Below are 18296 nucleotides of genomic sequence, written 5' to 3' on the forward strand. Positions count from 1 at the left end.
CATCAGCTTGTTTGTGCATATCCCATGTTTTTGTGTTTTTTGCTAGAGCATGTTTGTTTGTTTATTTTATGGAGTTTGGTTGATTTGTTGTGATTTGGGTTTGGCTTGGCATAATGGTGTCATATAGAAATTATTTCCCAGACACAGATTAATTCTACTAGATGGCCTTTTTAATGGAGAGTCCCAGACTGGGCTTAATCTGTGTCCTGGAAACCAGCACAGTAGTTCTGAGATGGGCAGATTACCGCTGTTTCCATGCAGTTGTTTATCTGTTGCAGTCTTGGTGTTTATTCATGAATTTTTGCAGTATTTACAAACATGCTGATTAAACGCAACATGCGAGAAGAGAGATCGCTCTGTCGTCTTAAAAATGAATTCCAGTATGAATTACTTATTAATTGCTAAAATTGTAATCAGTAATGTAACACAAATACCACAATATGAAAGTAGCAGTCTGACTGCATTTCATAACGTTTGGATTTACCCTGAATGTGCAATAAGAAAATGAAGAATATATATATATCTATATATATATACAAATCTATCTATTTATATATATATATATATATATATATATATATATATATATATATATATATATATATATATATATAGTATTTAGTATTAATTAATAATGAAAATGAAGATATTTTTAATTAAAAACTTCAACTTTTTTGTCACTTTCTAACAGAAAAAGTTTGCATTTTACTCCTAAGATCGTTTTGTTATACAAAGGACATACAGGCCCAAGTAAAAATCATGTAATTAATATTAATTTTCTGCTCTGACTGTTTCGACCAAGGCTACATCACAGTTCATTCTAATTAGCTTTGGATGGAAAGCAGGTGCAATTCTGTGAAACTGCTGTGGGAGTGTCACGGGATCCGATCGAAACGGAAGAAACCGTTAAGTCATGCCGTTTTTTCATGACTGATGCCAAGACTACAAGTTCCAAAAGCATCTTGCATTTAATTTAGATTGCTTAGATAGATGCTGAACGTTTTCAAGGTGGCAGACCTGAGAACAATTGCTCTTTGTAATTACCAAACCAATCCACATTGGTCTTTAAAAACTACAATTCCCATGCTTGCATTTAGATTGTGTATTGTGTTTGTACGTGTAGACACTTGAGCCAAATCCTGAAGTGTCGACAACGAGCTTTTATATGTGACGTGGCCTTTTTGTTCATCTCTCTGAGTGCTTGTGTTTTTGCATTTTTCCGCTAGCGAGTGATCCTGGAAGGGTAATTTATTTCCTTAAGTTATTTTGAACTCTTAACATGCTCAAAATTCGTAACTATTTAGGGCATTATCAGTTCACGTGCGCAAAATATTCTCATATTTATTTTGCTCATATGCTTCCATTCTTTATGTTTTTCTTTCTTGGCTGTGTGATCCATTGCCTTCTCATAACCGAGTGGTATAGCGAGAACAGGGAGAGACCAAACGATGTATTCTTCAGTAAATAAAAAAACCCCACGTTTTCTAGAGATAGTTCACACACAAACGAAGGTTCCGTCATTATTTATTCATCTTAAAAGCTGTAAGACTTTGCGTTCCGTCGATCAGCGAGTGAATGATGACAGAATTCTCATTTAGGGTGATCTATCTCTTTTCCTGATTCACGCTGCAACTTTAATCGGCAACCAATGAGATAAGCACATGGTCAGGCAATCAGACATCCCTTAATGTATGAGTAACAGCAAAGACTGCAAGTTGTCCAAAGCTCAAAGGAGTGTGAGTCCTAGCTGACTGCAGTGTTACTTGTGTGTGTTTCCACTGTGATGCTGATATGTCCGTCATGCATGTCAGCTGATCGCGTCGGTGGGACCAGGGCGAAGAGGAGGACGGGCGGACTTCTGGACATGTTCGGCGACACGTCAGAAAGCGAGGCGTCCACCTTTCACGGCTTTGAGGAGGACGACCTGGACGGGCTTCTGTCCGACGACAGCACAGGCTCACCTCAGTACAGATAGACAAAGGAGAAACCTCAAGAAAACAGCATCAGAGAAACTCTCGGCATGTGTCTGCTGCCTGTTTTTTTTTTTTTTTTTTCTTTTTCCCTTTTTACCTGTTGTTTTGCAGCAGCATGCGTAACGGATTGACAACTCCAGACACAATGTTAACTTCAGGAATTGCTTTCAAAGGACAAGTTGCAGCCTTTTATAAATTAAGGAATGTTGTTTTTATTGCTTCACACTTCTGTATACTGAGAGGTGCTAGTTTATCGGAGGAGCCATTACTTCTGGACTGTTTGTTTTCCGCCACTGGAAAATTGCAGGGACGTTACCGATGTGTGGATTACACTTCGCCATGTAAGATAAAATGCCTACTGTGTGGAAATTTACTTTAGAAATAGAAATTAAAGAATTTCAAACCTCAAGGAGGAGAAAATACTCAACGTGTGTCTGTAGGTCGGATAGCGAAGGTTTTTTTTTTTTTTTTCTTCCTACCTCTGGATAAATACAATATTTGCAAAGAAAGGGATCACGAGAAGGCAGAGAGTGGGCTGAGGCCAGGCCCTGATTGGATCCAGAGGGAAGGGAGGACAGTTTGCAGAGAGGTAAGAGCCAGTTGGCATTTCAATGTCCATCTCTCCTCCTTTCTCAGGACAGCTGCAAGAACGAGAACAAAAAAATGACAATGAAATTTGAAATGCCATGTTTGCTGGAGGATACATGAAAGTTGGCCTCTCCCTATTTTGTTTCGTTGAGTAAGAAGAAAAAAAAAAAAAAAAAAGGACTCGAATCTTTGGAGTAACTTCCCTTTACTATTCAGGAAACTCTCCTTAAACGACAGGTACAAGAAGGGGTACAATTGTAGCATATGTGCAATGATTCTCATGAAGGCTTTGTTTTGCAAATAAAATCTGGACCATTCACCTCTGTTAACAGATCCAGCTCTGAGAATTTGACTATGTATGTGTAAATGCAAATAATATTAATAATAATAATAATGATAGTAATAATACACTGGATTTCAAGCACATAAGCTTCCTACGTTCAATAGGAAAATGCAGTAAATGTGAACTAGAAAACAGAATACATGCAATAAAATGCACAATACACAATAGCCACAGGGACGTCACCCAGTTAATATGGGGATATTTCAGCAACGTATCCATTTTGTATGAACAAACGTAGCTATATTTGCTCTCTAAAGCTCTTCTATTTATTGTTATGGTGAACTCATACTTTTGAATTGCGAAAATGTTGCGTATTAATGCTTTCAATCTTGTCTCTATTTCAGGGCGTTCATTTTTTGAAAACGATAGTATAATTTATTAAGATATTGTATAATGTATATAGGCCCAAGAACTGTCGCGGGCTAAACCCGTTGTTCTATAACAGCTCCCGATGATATTTCTCCCAGTGTTTTGATGTCTAAACTTTGAGAAAATGTTTTCAATGTTTAACATTCAAACTTTAGTTCGTTCAATACTAAGCCAAAGGGCAACATGGCTAGAGATGATGCTTGTAACTGCTTCTGTGACATGAAGACCTGTGGCACAAAGCGCACAGAACACACTTCATGCAACCTGTCATCCATGCTGTGGCCGCTGCTGAGTCCTGTTACTCCAAATGTCAGCCTGCAAGTCTTTCACTGGATTTTGTTACTGAAAAACATTAAACATTTTACATTTTATGAATTACTCTTTGAGTTAATTTTGTTTCTAGGAAGAAAAACAGGGAAGTGACTTCGAATGGTATTTGTTCGCTTAAGTCACACCTAAAAATGTCACTAAAATATCTATATGAGCAACTTGTTCAAGGTCCTTGTAGTGCGTTCGTAAAGTAAGCCCCCGTCAAGTTCATGTGAACATTTTAATTACCTAATATTGAGTAACATATTGTTTTATAATTTGAAACATTGAAAACCTATTATTGTGAAATGTTTATGTTGAAAAAAGTGCCATATTTTTTCCTTTACACTGAGTAAAACTTTGCTTTATATATCTTAATGCAAGACATTCATACATGGTTAAATATGGCTTGCATCAAAATCATTTTGGGGGCCATTGTAGTCTATAATTTTAATGCAACTAACGGAAATGTATCAAAATATTGCACATAAAATATTTTTTTTCATACTTTATATGTATTGCATCAAGATCAACATCTTAAAGGGATAGTTCACCCAAAAACTGAAATGACCATGATTTACTCACCCTCAAGCCATCCTAGGTGAATATGACTTTCTTCTTTCAGATGAATACAATGCAGTTGGTACAGCTGATACAGCTGGTATTAATTTTGAAGCACAAGGTGCATCCATCCGTTATACAAAGTTCTCCACATAGCTCCTGGGGGTTAATAAAAGCAAAATGAGATGCAAAATATTACTTTATAAACCGTAATCTCTAGGCAATGACGTAGGCGTATGGTGTAAACTCCTGTGAGAAGTGATGAGCACTGAAGAGCAAAGCAAAACAAGTGCGAAACGCCGGAGGATTTTAATGTCAATAACAGACTGCTTTTTTCTTTGCTCTTAACAAATGAAGTACTTTTATGACGGATGGACTCAAAATCTCTGCCATTGAAAAGCTTAAGAAAGGGCGTAATATAACTCAGTTTGCATTCATCGGAAATAAAGATGCTGTATACACTTAGCTTAGGGGTGAGTAAATCATGTGGTAGTTTTCATTTTTGATGATCTATCCCTTTAAATCAGGCCTGTTTCCATACACTTACAGGAAATAAAATCAAGACAAGAGATGTGTCTAAATGTCGGCATAACGTGGCTTAATATATTGAACGTAGTTCTGCATGTGAATACCAGGGACAGAGCCACGAAGAGGAACGAGGTAGCAACGCTTATGAAACTCCCTATAGGGAAAGAGCTTCACATAACATCCGACTTCAAGCCAAGGCTCCACATGCTTTCCAAACTGGGAAGACTGCACATGCTTTACTGGGCATCCAAGCAAGAGGAGCCTGCTGTTCTCACAGTTTCATTGAGGAAATGAGCAGGCCGAGGAACTGACACCTCCCTAAGAGACAGAAAGACAGAGAGAGAGAGAAAGACAGACATGTGAGGTTACAGAACCATCTGGCATTTTCCAAACCTGTGCTTACCCTCTCTCTGTGTGTGGAGGGCAGAACAGAAGGTGGAGGTGTTTAGGGGAAGCTTGTTTGTTCCTTCCACATAAATTGTGTGTAATCTTTTTTTTTTTTTTTTTTTCATGTTCCCGTCATTATTAATTTAAAAGGATAGTTTACCTAAAATGAAAAATCTGTCATCGTTTACTCATCCTAAAGTTGTTCCAAACCTCGATGAGATTTTTTTTTCTGCTGAGCACAAAAGAAGATATTTTGAGGAATGCTGTAAATCATATGGTTGAAGGTAGCCATTAACCTATGTAGAAATCAGATGCTTCCCTCAACTGTTTGGTTTCCTTTTGTGGTCAGTAGAAGACAGAAATTCATAAAGGTTTGGAAAAACTTGAGGATGAGTAAATCATGACAAAAATTTTCCTTTTTGGGTGAACTTTCCCTTTAATATCTATCTATCTGTCTGTCTGTCTGTCTGTCTGTCTGTCTATCTATCTGTCTGTCTTTCTACTTTCCCTTTAATGTTTTCTATTTAGCTATCTATCTGTCTTTCTGTCCCATCATCCATCTGCATATCAATCCACCTTAAAGTACATAAACTGCATTAAGAACATTTCTAATGATTAGTCTTATTACATTTTATGTTGATTTATGTTTTTCTAAAATAAATGATTAGATTATAGTGAAAATAATCCAATACTCCGGGTTTAGCTTCTCTTTCCATCAGATTATTTTTCGTCTTTCTCTTTCGCCAGGCCATCCTTCATGTCTGCAGTTCACAGACAACATGATGCAAGCTGTTCGGACGTACCAGTGGCAGTGCATCGAGTGTAAATCCTGCAGTCTGTGTGGCACCTCAGAGAACGATGTGAGTGTTAAAAAATAGCTTGCGAGCGAAAAGAAATCCTTTTTTTTAGATGATGTGATATCTCAAACACTCGGTATTATTGACGCAGCGTGTTGTTTCAGCAAGCCTGCTCCTGTGGCTAAGTGTGTGTGTGAGCTAACAGCTCGGTGACGCCCTCTAATTTTGTAGGATCAGCTTCTGTTCTGTGATGACTGTGATCGGGGATACCACATGTACTGCCTGAAGCCTCCCATGACACAGCCACCCGAGGGTAAGATCACTTCACAGCGCTTAATAGCATATACTAAAAAAAATCATTGATACGTGGCATTGGTTCAGTTCTAAAATCTGGTCAGATTGCTGTGGATTGTTGCTTTTAACGACTGGCCTGTAATAACATGAATGCATGAATCATATTTAACGTGCGATAATGATATTTTCAAATATCGCATTCTAAACTTTTGGCACACTTTTGGGTTAATAAGCAGAACTGGGTAGGTGTTGTGGAAGAAATTTGTTGCCGGAGCTACTTCTCTCTGTGTATGTCTGTGACGACTCACGCAGGAACCTGGCTACTCTGCAGCATTACCTACCTGAACCAGTCTAAATATGAATAAAAGTGATTAAGGACAAGCCAGAAACACGGTTTGGAAAATGGATTCATGGTGTACTCGCTTTATTCTGCAGCTTTAACGTGAAAGGAAAAATGAATCCTTTAGCTCAACCTTAATTTCTTAACTTGGTGGAAGTTAAGATCTCAGTGTTTAGTCATTTATCTCTAAGGTCTATTTATAACATTATCTCGATTTTTACGTCAAAAACCATCACTTTTAAGTAACGGCTTATTTGCGTTCCCGCTTTGACCCCCTTGTCAAAATGAACACCCACTGCTATGATTGGCTAATAGTTGTTTATGTTTCACAGCCTACGTCCTAGTATACCAAAGATGATATGGGCGATTTCCAAGCGCTTTTTGGGTCCCTTCAAGGTCACTTCGTAAAGGGGTGGCCATTTTTAGGGACGTGCTAAACGTGCATATATATGCAGTACATATCAAACGATAGAGACAAAGCAATAGTGATCATGTAATAAAGCATATACTCACTCGTGCGGGGTTAGATGGGGCTAGTACGTGTGAATCAGTGGGCGGGGCTAAGCAGTGATGTAGAAGCAGCCGTTGATCTACGGAGGATGTGTTTAGTCACACTGTTGAATCATAAAATGACACATTCCATGAGTTGTTGTTTTTAGACCAACAAACCAGGATATTTATAGTTTATATTACAGGATATTTTTATAGTATAGAATTTAGTTTTCCCAGTTCATGACGTCTTTAAAGACGTAATTGACCACCTGAAATTCTACTGTTACCGTTACTAAAGAGCCCTGTGCTAAATAGTTACAAAAAAAGACACTGATTACAATACACCACACGGACATGTAAACATATGAACAGATTAAATGAATACACGTGTTACACGCTAGTCACTTTAGTATCCGTTTCGTCCACAGGAAGTTGGAGTTGTCACCTGTGTCTTGATCTGCTGAAGGACAAGGCATCTGGTTTCGGAGAGCCGTAAGCGTTGTGAGAAGGTTCTACGTCATTACACACACAGACACGCACAGCGGACTCAGGATGGATGTTTGTCTTGGTTTTGCTCTGTAGTTCTCTTGTAGTAGTGTGAAGTGGAGTCTTCCTCTACCTCTGTGTTACAAACATCTGTCTCAATCAAGTCTAGGCAATCGGTAGACCACCTCACATCCTGCTCACTAACAAATCCAAAGGCAGGTTTGAGTTCAGATTGACCAGTTACCTTAAACATTGTATTATATAGAAGCACTCCGTTAAATAGCAACACCAGCACATGAACTATAATATTACAAATGAAGCGATAATCAACTTCTTTTGATCAACACGCATAAGCTCCTGAGATGCGATTTTAACAAATAGCAGATTTTTAAAATCGAGTTATCTGCTGTTTGTTCTCTAAGTGCAACATGAACTCAGAGACACTCACCAGTGGTATGAAGCAAAATCCTTTTCATTTAAGTCGGTTTCTGTTCACTTTTATCATGTTTTCAATGTGTCTATGATGTTTGTAAGCCCACGTGATTTTTTGGCTCATAACAGGAAACCGTTTGATGTAAAGAGGATAAATGTGATTAGTAGCTCATCTTTCTTACTGGGATCATCATTCAGGTAGACATTTAGAGCATAGTATCTGAGAGTTATTGTGAAAGCAATTTTTTAACTAAATGGCAAAAAAAAAAAAGAAGAAGAAGTTTTTCCATGTATTGAAGCAGCACTTAGCTTCGACTTCAGGACTGGAAAATAATGCTGTTTAGTGTTTTTATTTGTTACTTTACATATATAATTTAGCAGACAATCGTGTAGTTGGTAAATGACATGATATCCATCATATAATGCTTTTCCTTGTGCTGCGATAGTGCTTGCATGCTTTGTTTTGCCTTTCCAAGCCAGCTTTTATTTCTTTAGGTTACATTTTGTAATTAGTAAATGTGAACGCATTAGACTGTTTAATCGTTCGTTACATTGTGTCGGACATGTCTGGTTACGCTCCAGGAACATTCCAGTTTTGTGTGTGCTAGAACCTTCTATTGTTCCGCTCGCCTGTTTGGAGCCCTTCATACCTCTCTGAGTGAAACATCTGTTCACTACATTTTGTATTTCTTTGCCTGTGATATATTAGCATTTCTATTTCCATCTGGACATTCTCTCATGTCATTCCCACCTCCTTCACCTGTATAATACATTAGAGGCTCTATTTTCAGAGCCAATTCATCAACACTCTCCAGATCTTGTGATCTGTTGAATATTTTAGCTATGCATTTTTAGCTGTTTTAAAAGGTAATCTACATCACATTTACATTTGTTTTTCATCTTAAGAAACGTATTAAAGGTTCCAAAATCAAACTAGTTTGATGATGTTTAGAGTCCATTCATCTAAATACAGTAAGGCCTTTGGTTAACAAGACCTGGTACATTATGACTTTTCACACTTAAAATTGTTAACCCATTCTAGATATAAACCCTCAGGTGTTTTTTTCACGTTTTGTACTAGACATGTACTAGTACATTTGTAAACCCCGGATTACTGTTCTTGTATGGAGATATGCCTATATTGATTGGAGGAACACAGCATGTGCTTCATTTAAATATCGGCTCGTCTCGTTCCTCAATGTACTGTCAGAATAAATTGGTCTCTGTTCCAAAATTATGAATGCATTTTCCATTCATTTCTGTTTGAACTTTCTAGCGAAAAAATATTCATGAATCCATGATTCTGCAAAGACATTTCCCACCAGAGAACCCCAAAAGCTAACTGCACTAAAAAGACTTTTTAGTTTTTCAGTTTTGTATTACTCCATTGTTTTGTAATTTGATTGAGTCATTCACAAAGCTTTATTTTTTATTTTTTTATCCTTAATAAAAGCTGTCCGGTACTTTTGACTTTAAATCAAAGTTTGTAATGTTCATAGCTTATAATTAGTTTGATACAAATCCTAGGGAAAAAAATACCTGAACCAAGGGCACTGTTGCACTCCTTCAAAAAGAAATTGAACTCATTTTTTGCTAACGTTAACAAGCTACTATATACCCTTCTAAATTAAAAGTGCAATACGTAAAAAGACAACAACCCGGGGTTAAGCTATGAGCAGCTCCATTATACCAACTTACAAAATTAATTAATCTAGTCCAAAAATTGGAAAATGCAGCCTGTATATAATCATCTCTATTCAAACACAAACGTTGACTTTTTAATCCTTTACAATCACAAGAATCGTTTTGTACTTTTTTTTTTCTTGCCTTTTTTTTTTTATTCTTGTTGTACTGTAAATTTTAATTAAAAAAAAGTAAAACCAAGTCTATGCTGATTTCACACGATTCCTGCCATGCTTACCACTAGAGAGCAGCACATACACAATAACAGATGATCAGAGACACCTCCTCCTTCCTCCTCTTCTCAGTCCAGTATGATTATGAAATCCCACCACACCGACGTTACTGAAGCACAGTTTTCTGATGTACCGTAGCTATGTGTGTATTGCTAAATTCAACCTTTAACAGATCCATGCAGAGAAAAACGAAAAAGCGTTCCAGAACTCTCCAAACTGAATGTTTATTGAATGTCTCGGGACTTTAGGTCCTCCTTTCTCCTTGACCTACTGCATCTTCATTTTTGCCAATGGAAAAAAAAGAAGAAGCCTAAAAGCAATAAAACTCTTTAGAAATATTCCATGCATAGTTTTGTGCTGAATATGGCACTTGTGCCTCTAAGTTATATTCCATGTTCTGTATTCTACACAGCTTTTTCCATATCCAGGATTGCTGCAAAGTCTATACATTCCATTTCAACCTAATGTACAGTTATGAGTCGACAAATCAACTACCTGAAAATGTGTAAAGAAAACGTGCTAGATCAGCAGCACACATTTCTGTTCTGCCGTTTGACTCTTTAAATTTGTGGACTAAAGACAACCGAGAGAATTTGTGTGTTCCCCCAGCAGAGGTCTATGTGTCTCTGGCAGTGATGCTGCTTCAGGAAACGAGCAGGATGCAAGCAAAAAATACAGAAATGCAGCTGGGTGTCCTTCGATGAAAAAACACCTTCTAATGGGCAGTAATCCCACAAACACTGTCTACTGTTGATATGTTGAAAGTGAAGGGCTGTGATCCCCATGTGTGTTCAGAGCAAATCATTTTCATCCTCATGCTAATCACAACACGGACACAAAGCGACGTTATGCGCTTACGTTCTACGCTACAATACCATTCATTAAAGCAAAGACAAACAGTTTATGAGGACCGATGTGTTGGTTTTAAACATACAGTAATATCAGATGCTTACGGAAAAAAATGCTTTGGTAAATCACAATTATGACACACAGAGTCATAATTATTTCATTAAAAGTTGACGTTTTTGTAATAATTATGACTTAGTATCGCATAATTTTGTCATTTAATTTAATATTAAATATCTAAAATGAGATAATTGCAATTTATGTCATAATCGACCCTTCTCAAAGGGTTTTTGTTACGTGACAAAATGGGCGCCCATAGACGCTCCTAAATCATTTCATTTTGTGACTTGTTTGGACATTTTGCTGTAAAGCTGTACAGGAAACACGCTAACATCTCCGGAAGCCAACGGCCCTCACTGGCGCCCTTTTGTGCAAAAGCAATATTTCGTGCTCTGAACCGTCCTGAAATACTACCACTTTTTAAAATGATTTTACCTCAATAAAACTGAGTCTAAAAGGTATCGCTCTTCAATATTTCCTCGTCTCGGTTAGAAGTACCGCGTGCTAATAACACGGCCTGTAGACAGAATAAATAATTCTAGATTCTTCAAAATGGCAGGAGTAATAATGTGCTTTTCCAGACCCGTTCGTTTCTACTTTCATTCTTGATATTCAGTGACCGTCCAACAAAAAAAATGACGAAAAGTTCTGTGCAAACCTTGACTGAGGGAACACAGTCACTGAAAGCCCTTGTCAAGTTCTTCACTCCTTTGGAATGCTCTGAAGATTTGAGACACATCCTCACTTCGTCTAAATGCTTTGCGATGACATTACAGCACACCTTGTTTTCGGATCTGACAATGAATGTTTTTTTAACAGTAATCCAGGGAGACAGTTCCCTCCTTGCTGCAGTCTGGTTGTAGATACCAAATAAAGGTAAAATGGTTCTCTAGATGGTACTGATAAATCTGACATTCATGTATGAGGTCTTCTTAGTCACTGATTTAATAGACATAGACGGCACTGCGGCCGTTTGGAGATTTTCTTTTTTTTTTTTTTTGGACTTATTGCATGCTGCCATCTAGAGTCGGTAGCTGTGCAGTGTTCGGGTGGGTTTTGGAGAGAGGGTGGTCCATACGCGTGGTCCGTCATGGCCACAATCCTTCCACCCCAACAAACTGTAAACTGCAGGACTCGTCAGGAGGACTGCATGAGGCCTGTCAGTCGTTTACTTGTCAGAGACTTGCCCTGAAACACAGTTAGAATGAATCAAAAAGTACCGTTTAAATATCGTGGGCTTGGATTCGACTAATAATATTCATCGGTAAATTCCAAATGTAACAAATAGTATATTTATGCATAAATATACTATGTTATTCTGATCCGACTACCTTCCCGGAAAGCCAGATTTTTTTTTTTTTAAATAAAGCTAGAAAAAGACTGGCGATGGTGGTTTTTCTGCTAGAAAACAGGTGCCACTCACCACACTGCGAGTGAATTTCTCCAGGGATGTGCGCCGACCTTGATCAGTCTCAGGCTGTGGAGCCGAGGTTAATGGAGGGGAATGGGAAAGATACAGTGCACAAGACCAGGTTAACGTGTTAGCGAAGAAGAGCTAAATTAACACTAAAAATATTCAAGAAAAGGAATGTTAATCTAAAATAATCACAAAGGGTCGAGACTCTGAAGTGAACCGACGTGCTCTTGTTTAGCCGTTACAAGTTGACAGCAGAGTAAGTAGGCCATTTGATGAGAAGTAATCATTAGGTTGGCTTAGTGTATTTTAATAGGTGCAAATCGTACAGTCGTTTGCAAGCAAAGAAAAGGAAGTTGTTCAATTTAGGACTGATTTTAGTAAAAAAAAAAAAAAAAAAACTAAGACGACTTGGAAAAATGTGCTGAAAATGTTCTCAACTTCAAAACATTCTGAAAGTAAGAGTTTGTTTCTTCATTGGGATCGATTTTGGAGAAATTTAGCATTTGCTCACAAATAGCTCTAACGCGGTGAATGGGTGCCGTCAATAATATAAATGCATCCTTCAGTGAAAAACTCCCATCGAAATTGATACGTGTTCTTTCCTGATTCTCATGAGTGGATTAGCCGTGGATTATTATGATGTTTTTATCTGCTGCTTCGACTCGCAACATAACGGCACCCATTCACAGCAGAGGATCCATTGGTGAGCATGTGATGAACGGCTAAATTCCTCCATCTATTCTGATGAAAGAACAAACTCATCTACATCTTGGAAGACATGAGGGTAAATATCCTGGCAGAAAATGATCAACATTTTTCCCTTACGGTACACTATGGACACACTGATTATGTTCTTATGGCTGAATGGTTTGAGAAAAAAAATACTGAGCGATACTGAAAACAAAAATGCTGAAAAATGATTCAGATTCATTACACGTGGCAGAGAGAGATTTAAGATTGAGACGAACCTTCTTTCTGGCCAGCAGGAGGTCCTGGTAAGCATTGGAGCGCAGGAAACGGGGGTAGCTGTCACTCTTCATCAGCTTGTAGATGTGGTCCTGAAAAACATTGGAGGCTGACAGTGAGTTTGCAGCCTGGACAGAGTAATGAGAAAGGGCAGAGAATCTTCAGAAAAATTGCTTTCTGTCCTCGTGATCCAGCTTCTATTTCCTTTCAATCATTACACTGCATATGCAAACATGCATATATATATATATATATATATATATATATATATATATATATATATATATATATATATATATATATATATATATATAGGGATAAGCTATATCTTCCAGCAGGATTAATCTTCACTGCTGCTTATAAAGGTGCATGAAAAAAGCATAGTTCACTTGACAGACTCCTTGCAGTAATGTCATCAATTCTGCAACACATTCTTCAATAATTCTACTTTGTCGCTACAAGCTAACTGCTTTCAGAAAATCCAGTTTCTGGAATAAAATGGATTTCATAAGACTTTTCACCCTGATTCTGAGCATTGCTATGCCCGTTGTTCTGTCTCTTTCATCAGTCATGTAAATGTAGATAAATGAATGAGACAGACACAAGGCAAACTCTTTTGAACAGAGCCATGAGGACAAGGACGAGGAACAGATGATCCATCAGCATTATTGTACATCAATCTCCCCGAATAGCCCAAAGCCCTCAAGTTCCTATTTCATCATTTCAAAGAATGAAAAAGATTCTGCCTTGGGCACAACTTGTCCCTAAGTGCAGCATTCATGTTTCCTCCGGCCATCAAAAAACATAAAATCCCTCAATCATCTGTGAAAATGTGTTTACAGAATGATTTGACATTAAAAAAAAAGAATACAGTTGTTGAGATTTCAAGGTGTCTTGCCATTTAGTTCAAACAGTAGGATCAATTTCTCCAAACGTGCAGAAAGAGTGTGGAAATTATTCAAAGGAACAAAAGCTATCAGTGGCTGAGCAGTGTGACAGTTACTCACCTGGGCATCTTCAAAGCTGTAGCGGCCCGGGTCTTTTAGATTCTGGCTGGTGCGCTCGTAGCTGTGCGAGTCCAGATTGATGGCACTGGGAGCTCCCTCAGCAAGAAACTCTTGCCAGATCTCCTGAGCACGAGCTGCTACTTCCTGCAGGGGGCGGCACTTCAGATCCTGCACAGCCAACCAGAACCTAAAGAGAAAATAATGCATGCCACCTGTATAGAGTATTGGTCATGGGAGGATGGTGCATATTCAACATACGCATTTTTACTCTGAATTTTTAATTGTGTTCTTTTTAATTAATTATGTATACTACCATTCAAAAGATTAGGCCTAGTAGGGTTTTCGTTTGCATTTTTTGTACAACACCAAAAAGCTGATTAAATTGAGACATTTTTAAATATTGTTCTTTTGAAATTTGCATTAATCAGAGAATCCTGAAACAATGATCATGGTTTCCGCAGAAATATCAAGCAGCACAAATGATTTCAATGTTGTTGATAATAATAATAATAAGTGTTTCTTGTGCATATTAGAAAGATTTCTCAAGGATCATGTGACACCGAAAACTTGAGTAATTTAACTATAATTCAGTAATTACATTTAGCTATACTAACTAAATAAATTATACAGTAACACATTACAAAATAGAAAAGTTGTTTTTAAAGTCTAATAATATAGCACAATATTACTTTAGCATATTTTTGATTAAAAAGTCATCTTGGCGAGGGACTTCTTTTCAAAAACATTTAAAATGAGCCAATACTTGTAACGTTGGTCAATGGCATCATATTTTACTGCTCTTCCTCTTATTTCCATGTTAAGAATATTGGATATATGTGATATATGTGTCAATGCATGAATTTATGAAAAAACCTTTTGGCATTTGTTAAATATTACGATAAACAAGTCAAAGCCAGACTATCTGCAATCTGATTTCAATCATGCATTATGTTGCTGTTCCACAGCCAAGTTCACTCCCTAAAGCTAATTTTCACTTCCAATTAGCACTTGGCATGTGTTACTTTTGGCCCCCACTTTACATCACTGATGGCAATGGCATTCCCAAAATCCTCAGGAACAAACACCGGGTTAATTATGGAAGTCAGTACACGCACAGCACTCACCACGACAGCAATCGGCCACTAACTCCTCCTACTCTCATATCACACTTGCTCTGTAGGGCTATACATCTCTGCAGTGTAGAAGTGGTTTAGGCCCTAATGGGCCCAGGGGAGAGTCAGGCAGTCAAGAGGACACATCACTTTCACTCTCCTCACAGACTGGCAAACATAAGACAGCCCCCACAGTGGCTATTAGATGCCTAGCTGGGGGATACGCAGAGATACGAGAGGGATGAGAGATGCATGGAGACAAGCAGCATTTTATCTCTCGCCCAGTCACTTTACGGCTCCAGTGACCTGCGTTATCTCTGCAGCTCCCTTCGGGGCCTTGCTGTCCTGGTTGGGCATCTCCTGGGGCCCGCCGCTGCCTCATTTCCCCCCTCGACGCCCGTGGTTTGCAGTAGCTTATCACAATGCATCAGCGATCAGGCTTTGAAGGTGGTAATGATCATGTACTATCAGAGAATTTACTCACTCTTTCTCATCTGTGATATTAAAGATCTGACCTTTTGCTTTTTTTTTCCTTTTGTCCTGTTCTGCTACATTTTGTGCAAGTCATTAAAAGCAGCATGGCAGGTTAAGAGAGAGGGGAAAATGTCACAGAAGTGCTGGAAAACTCACAGCAGGTTCTCGGAGCTGAATTCGGACTCCAGGAATTTAAGAAACTGCTCACGGCCCACTGGGTCCTTTAAAGCCTCGTCCAATGAGAAGCCCCACTTCTTTACTCGCTGTTGACTTGGGTCCTTACTGAGACAGAGAGAGACGGAAGGAGAAAGACAGTGTTTTATTTAACTTGCATTGTTCTTTTGGATATCTACTGACAGCAGCTAGTGCTTTGACAACACAATGTACCATTGTTTGTCATTTTTGCAAAACGAGGCTGAAAACAAAGAGAGAAAGACACTGTGTGTGTGTACACAAGATCACTTAATCACGTCTAATAATATCTTGTAAATTAGTGTTTGAATAAGTAACAATATGTAAATCACCACAGGAATGCTAATCGCTTTAAAAAAACCTAATTCCAACAACTGTTAATTAATTTGATAAGGTAAATTAGTCAACTTCATTTTTGCATAATTAAGTGACACGTTATTGAACAATGCGAAACAGATACATAGAAAGAAACCCAGAAAAGAAACACTAGGATTAGGGGGGTGTAGGAGGTACTCCTTAAATCTTGTCAGGGCATCTTTGAGGAGCTGTGAGAATGGCTCAGGCAAGCGGAGATGAAGGAACCTGCAGTGTTTTATATAATTCAGAACAGCATAAGGACTTCATCAGACTTGAAGCTACTTGTAATATTCAAAACAAGGTCCTACATTAGTCGCAGTCCTAAAGAGAGCTCCACCAATCAGAGTACTCACTGTTATTACGAAGACATGACACTGGCTCGTTGAATAATGTCATTTAGTCAGTCCCCTCACACTGTCAGATTTGCCATCCTAAAGTTTCTCTTGGGTGTTTTTCTTGCATGCTATTATATTACTACTTTTAAGTCATTGCCTTCAGCGAATCAAATACGTTCATATTAACGGACTGCAGCTTTCACAATGGGTGACATGGGCTGTGTGGTGTTGATGCCAGAATTCGTCCCAGTCATCAAAATGAAAACACCTCGCACTCGCAGTATGTAGGAAACGTGCACAAAATTTTTTGTTGACGTCAGCCAAAGAAAAAACTTAACTAAATCACACACTTTACAATAAGGCTATGCACTGGGAATCACAATGAACAATTACAGGAGATGTATTTTACAAATGAATAAATAATTGTCTACAGACCTCCATGCTATTTTAAAATTGACCCCAATTTTAGAATAAATCAAGTAGGAATTGTATTATCAAAATTTAAGACAAAAGACTAGTGAAATTAGGAAATCAGACATCCTTATCCCTCATCCATTCATCTAATGGAAACTAGACTAGAGAAGAGAGAAATCTATAAAGAGGGATGGAGTGTTTAAGTTTTTCATACCTGGCCTCCAGCTCCCAGAAAGTGACATCGTCACTGATCCAGGGGTTAGCCGGGTCTGGTACTGTCACAAAGGGGTCATAGTCAAGATACTGCTCTGTGTAGCTCATCAATCTGCAAAAAGAGGTTCAAATCATGTTACTATTTCATATTACTGTATAAAAAGTATTTTTCTCTGTTTTTTATTATTGGAACCACATGAACAGTTTTCACACTGGATGGTACACTGTACTAAAATACTGAGTTGATCAATACTGATGTCTGAGTTTCCCAAACAACCACAACCCCGGCAATGAATTTATGGAATTAAACTTCTAGTTAATTAAAGTTCTGAATAAAGCAGCACTTACGTGACCGATTTTGTTTAGTTTATCAAATTCCCAAATAAATAGCTTGAATTAGTAGGTCCTTTTTAAGTGAATCAAAATGTAAATTTAACTGTAAAGCAAAATTTAAAATTTTTGGTGTAATTAAAGATATATGTAATAAGATTTGTTGGACGTATTTAGAATTAAGAATCAAGTATGAAGAATTAATAAAATATGTATATTTAAAGATCTCATCATTTGGCAATGGAATTACATTTCTTTTTTCTCTAAAGTACTAAAAGAATCATTTATAGAACCAAAAGAGAAATCCGAACTGGAACCAATAAATTCTTTATGATTCCCATTTTTTTTAATTAACCCATTTTTAATGGCAAGTATTAATATTTGCTGAGAAAAGTTTGAGTTTCATGGACAGATCAAGAAAGAGGGCTTACGTCTCAGCGACTTTGGACATTTTCATACAGTGCCGATCCAACTGAGTGTTCAAGAACAGAATCTGAAAGAGACAGAACACCGCTGCTCACTGCATCTCCACTTGAACAAGTGAGTGATCGTGCTAAATATTAATAGCCGCTGTGAGGCTGTCAAGAATCAAATTCACACTGTCGCACACACACACCTCTTTCTCTACGTCCTCTCTGGTGTCCTTGCTGCTCTGCTGGGAGGGTGTGTGTACAGGACTTTGAGTCTGTGTGTCATCCACTACTCCATACACTGACTGCAAGACAGAGACGGGTCACAGTACAATCAGACACACTCTC

The 18296-nt window shown here is 38.0% G+C and overlaps 2 protein-coding genes and 1 long non-coding RNA gene across 8 annotated transcripts in view; 1 reads left to right on the top strand and 2 right to left on the bottom strand.

The window, feature by feature from the left end:
* Positions 1-8279, top strand: part of dpf3 (D4, zinc and double PHD fingers, family 3) — a 30528-nt gene extending 22249 nt beyond the window's left edge. For 2 of the 4 annotated variants that reach the window (XM_043219333.1, XM_043219334.1), the window contains 3 exons: positions 5806-5918; positions 6087-6168; positions 7410-8279. In XM_043219333.1, the coding sequence (XP_043075268.1) occupies positions 5806-5918; positions 6087-6168; positions 7410-7477 (263 nt within the window). In that variant the 3' untranslated portion in view covers positions 7478-8279. Of the gene's footprint in view, positions 1-1811; positions 3649-5805; positions 5919-6086; positions 6169-7409 lie in introns of those variants that run through there. The other 2 variants (XM_043219335.1, XM_043219336.1) reach the window with 1 other exon arrangement.
* LOC122324712 lies at positions 2718-7397 on the bottom strand. Its single transcript, XR_006247215.1, has 2 exons — positions 7003-7397; positions 2718-4989 (listed from the first exon to the last, which is right to left on the bottom strand). It is a non-coding gene; the product is annotated as an uncharacterized LOC122324712 (long non-coding RNA).
* Positions 8280-9669: 1390 nt separating the features above from the next.
* Positions 9670-18296, bottom strand: part of rgs6 (regulator of G protein signaling 6) — a 57487-nt gene continuing 48860 nt past the window's right edge. For 2 of the 3 annotated variants that reach the window (XM_043219330.1, XM_043219331.1), the window contains exons 11-18: positions 18155-18253; positions 17970-18031; positions 17210-17320; positions 15854-15979; positions 14112-14298; positions 13107-13196; positions 12145-12198; positions 9670-11909 (exon numbers count right to left, since the gene is read on the bottom strand). In XM_043219330.1, coding sequence (XP_043075265.1) covers positions 11859-11909; positions 12145-12198; positions 13107-13196; positions 14112-14298; positions 15854-15979; positions 17210-17320; positions 17970-18031; positions 18155-18253 — 780 coding nt within the window. In that variant the 3' untranslated portion in view covers positions 9670-11858. The remainder of the gene's footprint in view (positions 11910-12144; positions 12199-13106; positions 13197-14111; positions 14299-15853; positions 15980-17209; positions 17321-17969; positions 18032-18154; positions 18254-18296) is intronic. The other variant, XM_043219332.1, reaches the window with a different exon arrangement.

Source organism: Puntigrus tetrazona, chromosome 20, assembly GCF_018831695.1.
Source record: "Puntigrus tetrazona isolate hp1 chromosome 20, ASM1883169v1, whole genome shotgun sequence".
Taxonomy (NCBI): Eukaryota; Metazoa; Chordata; class Actinopteri; order Cypriniformes; family Cyprinidae; genus Puntigrus; species Puntigrus tetrazona.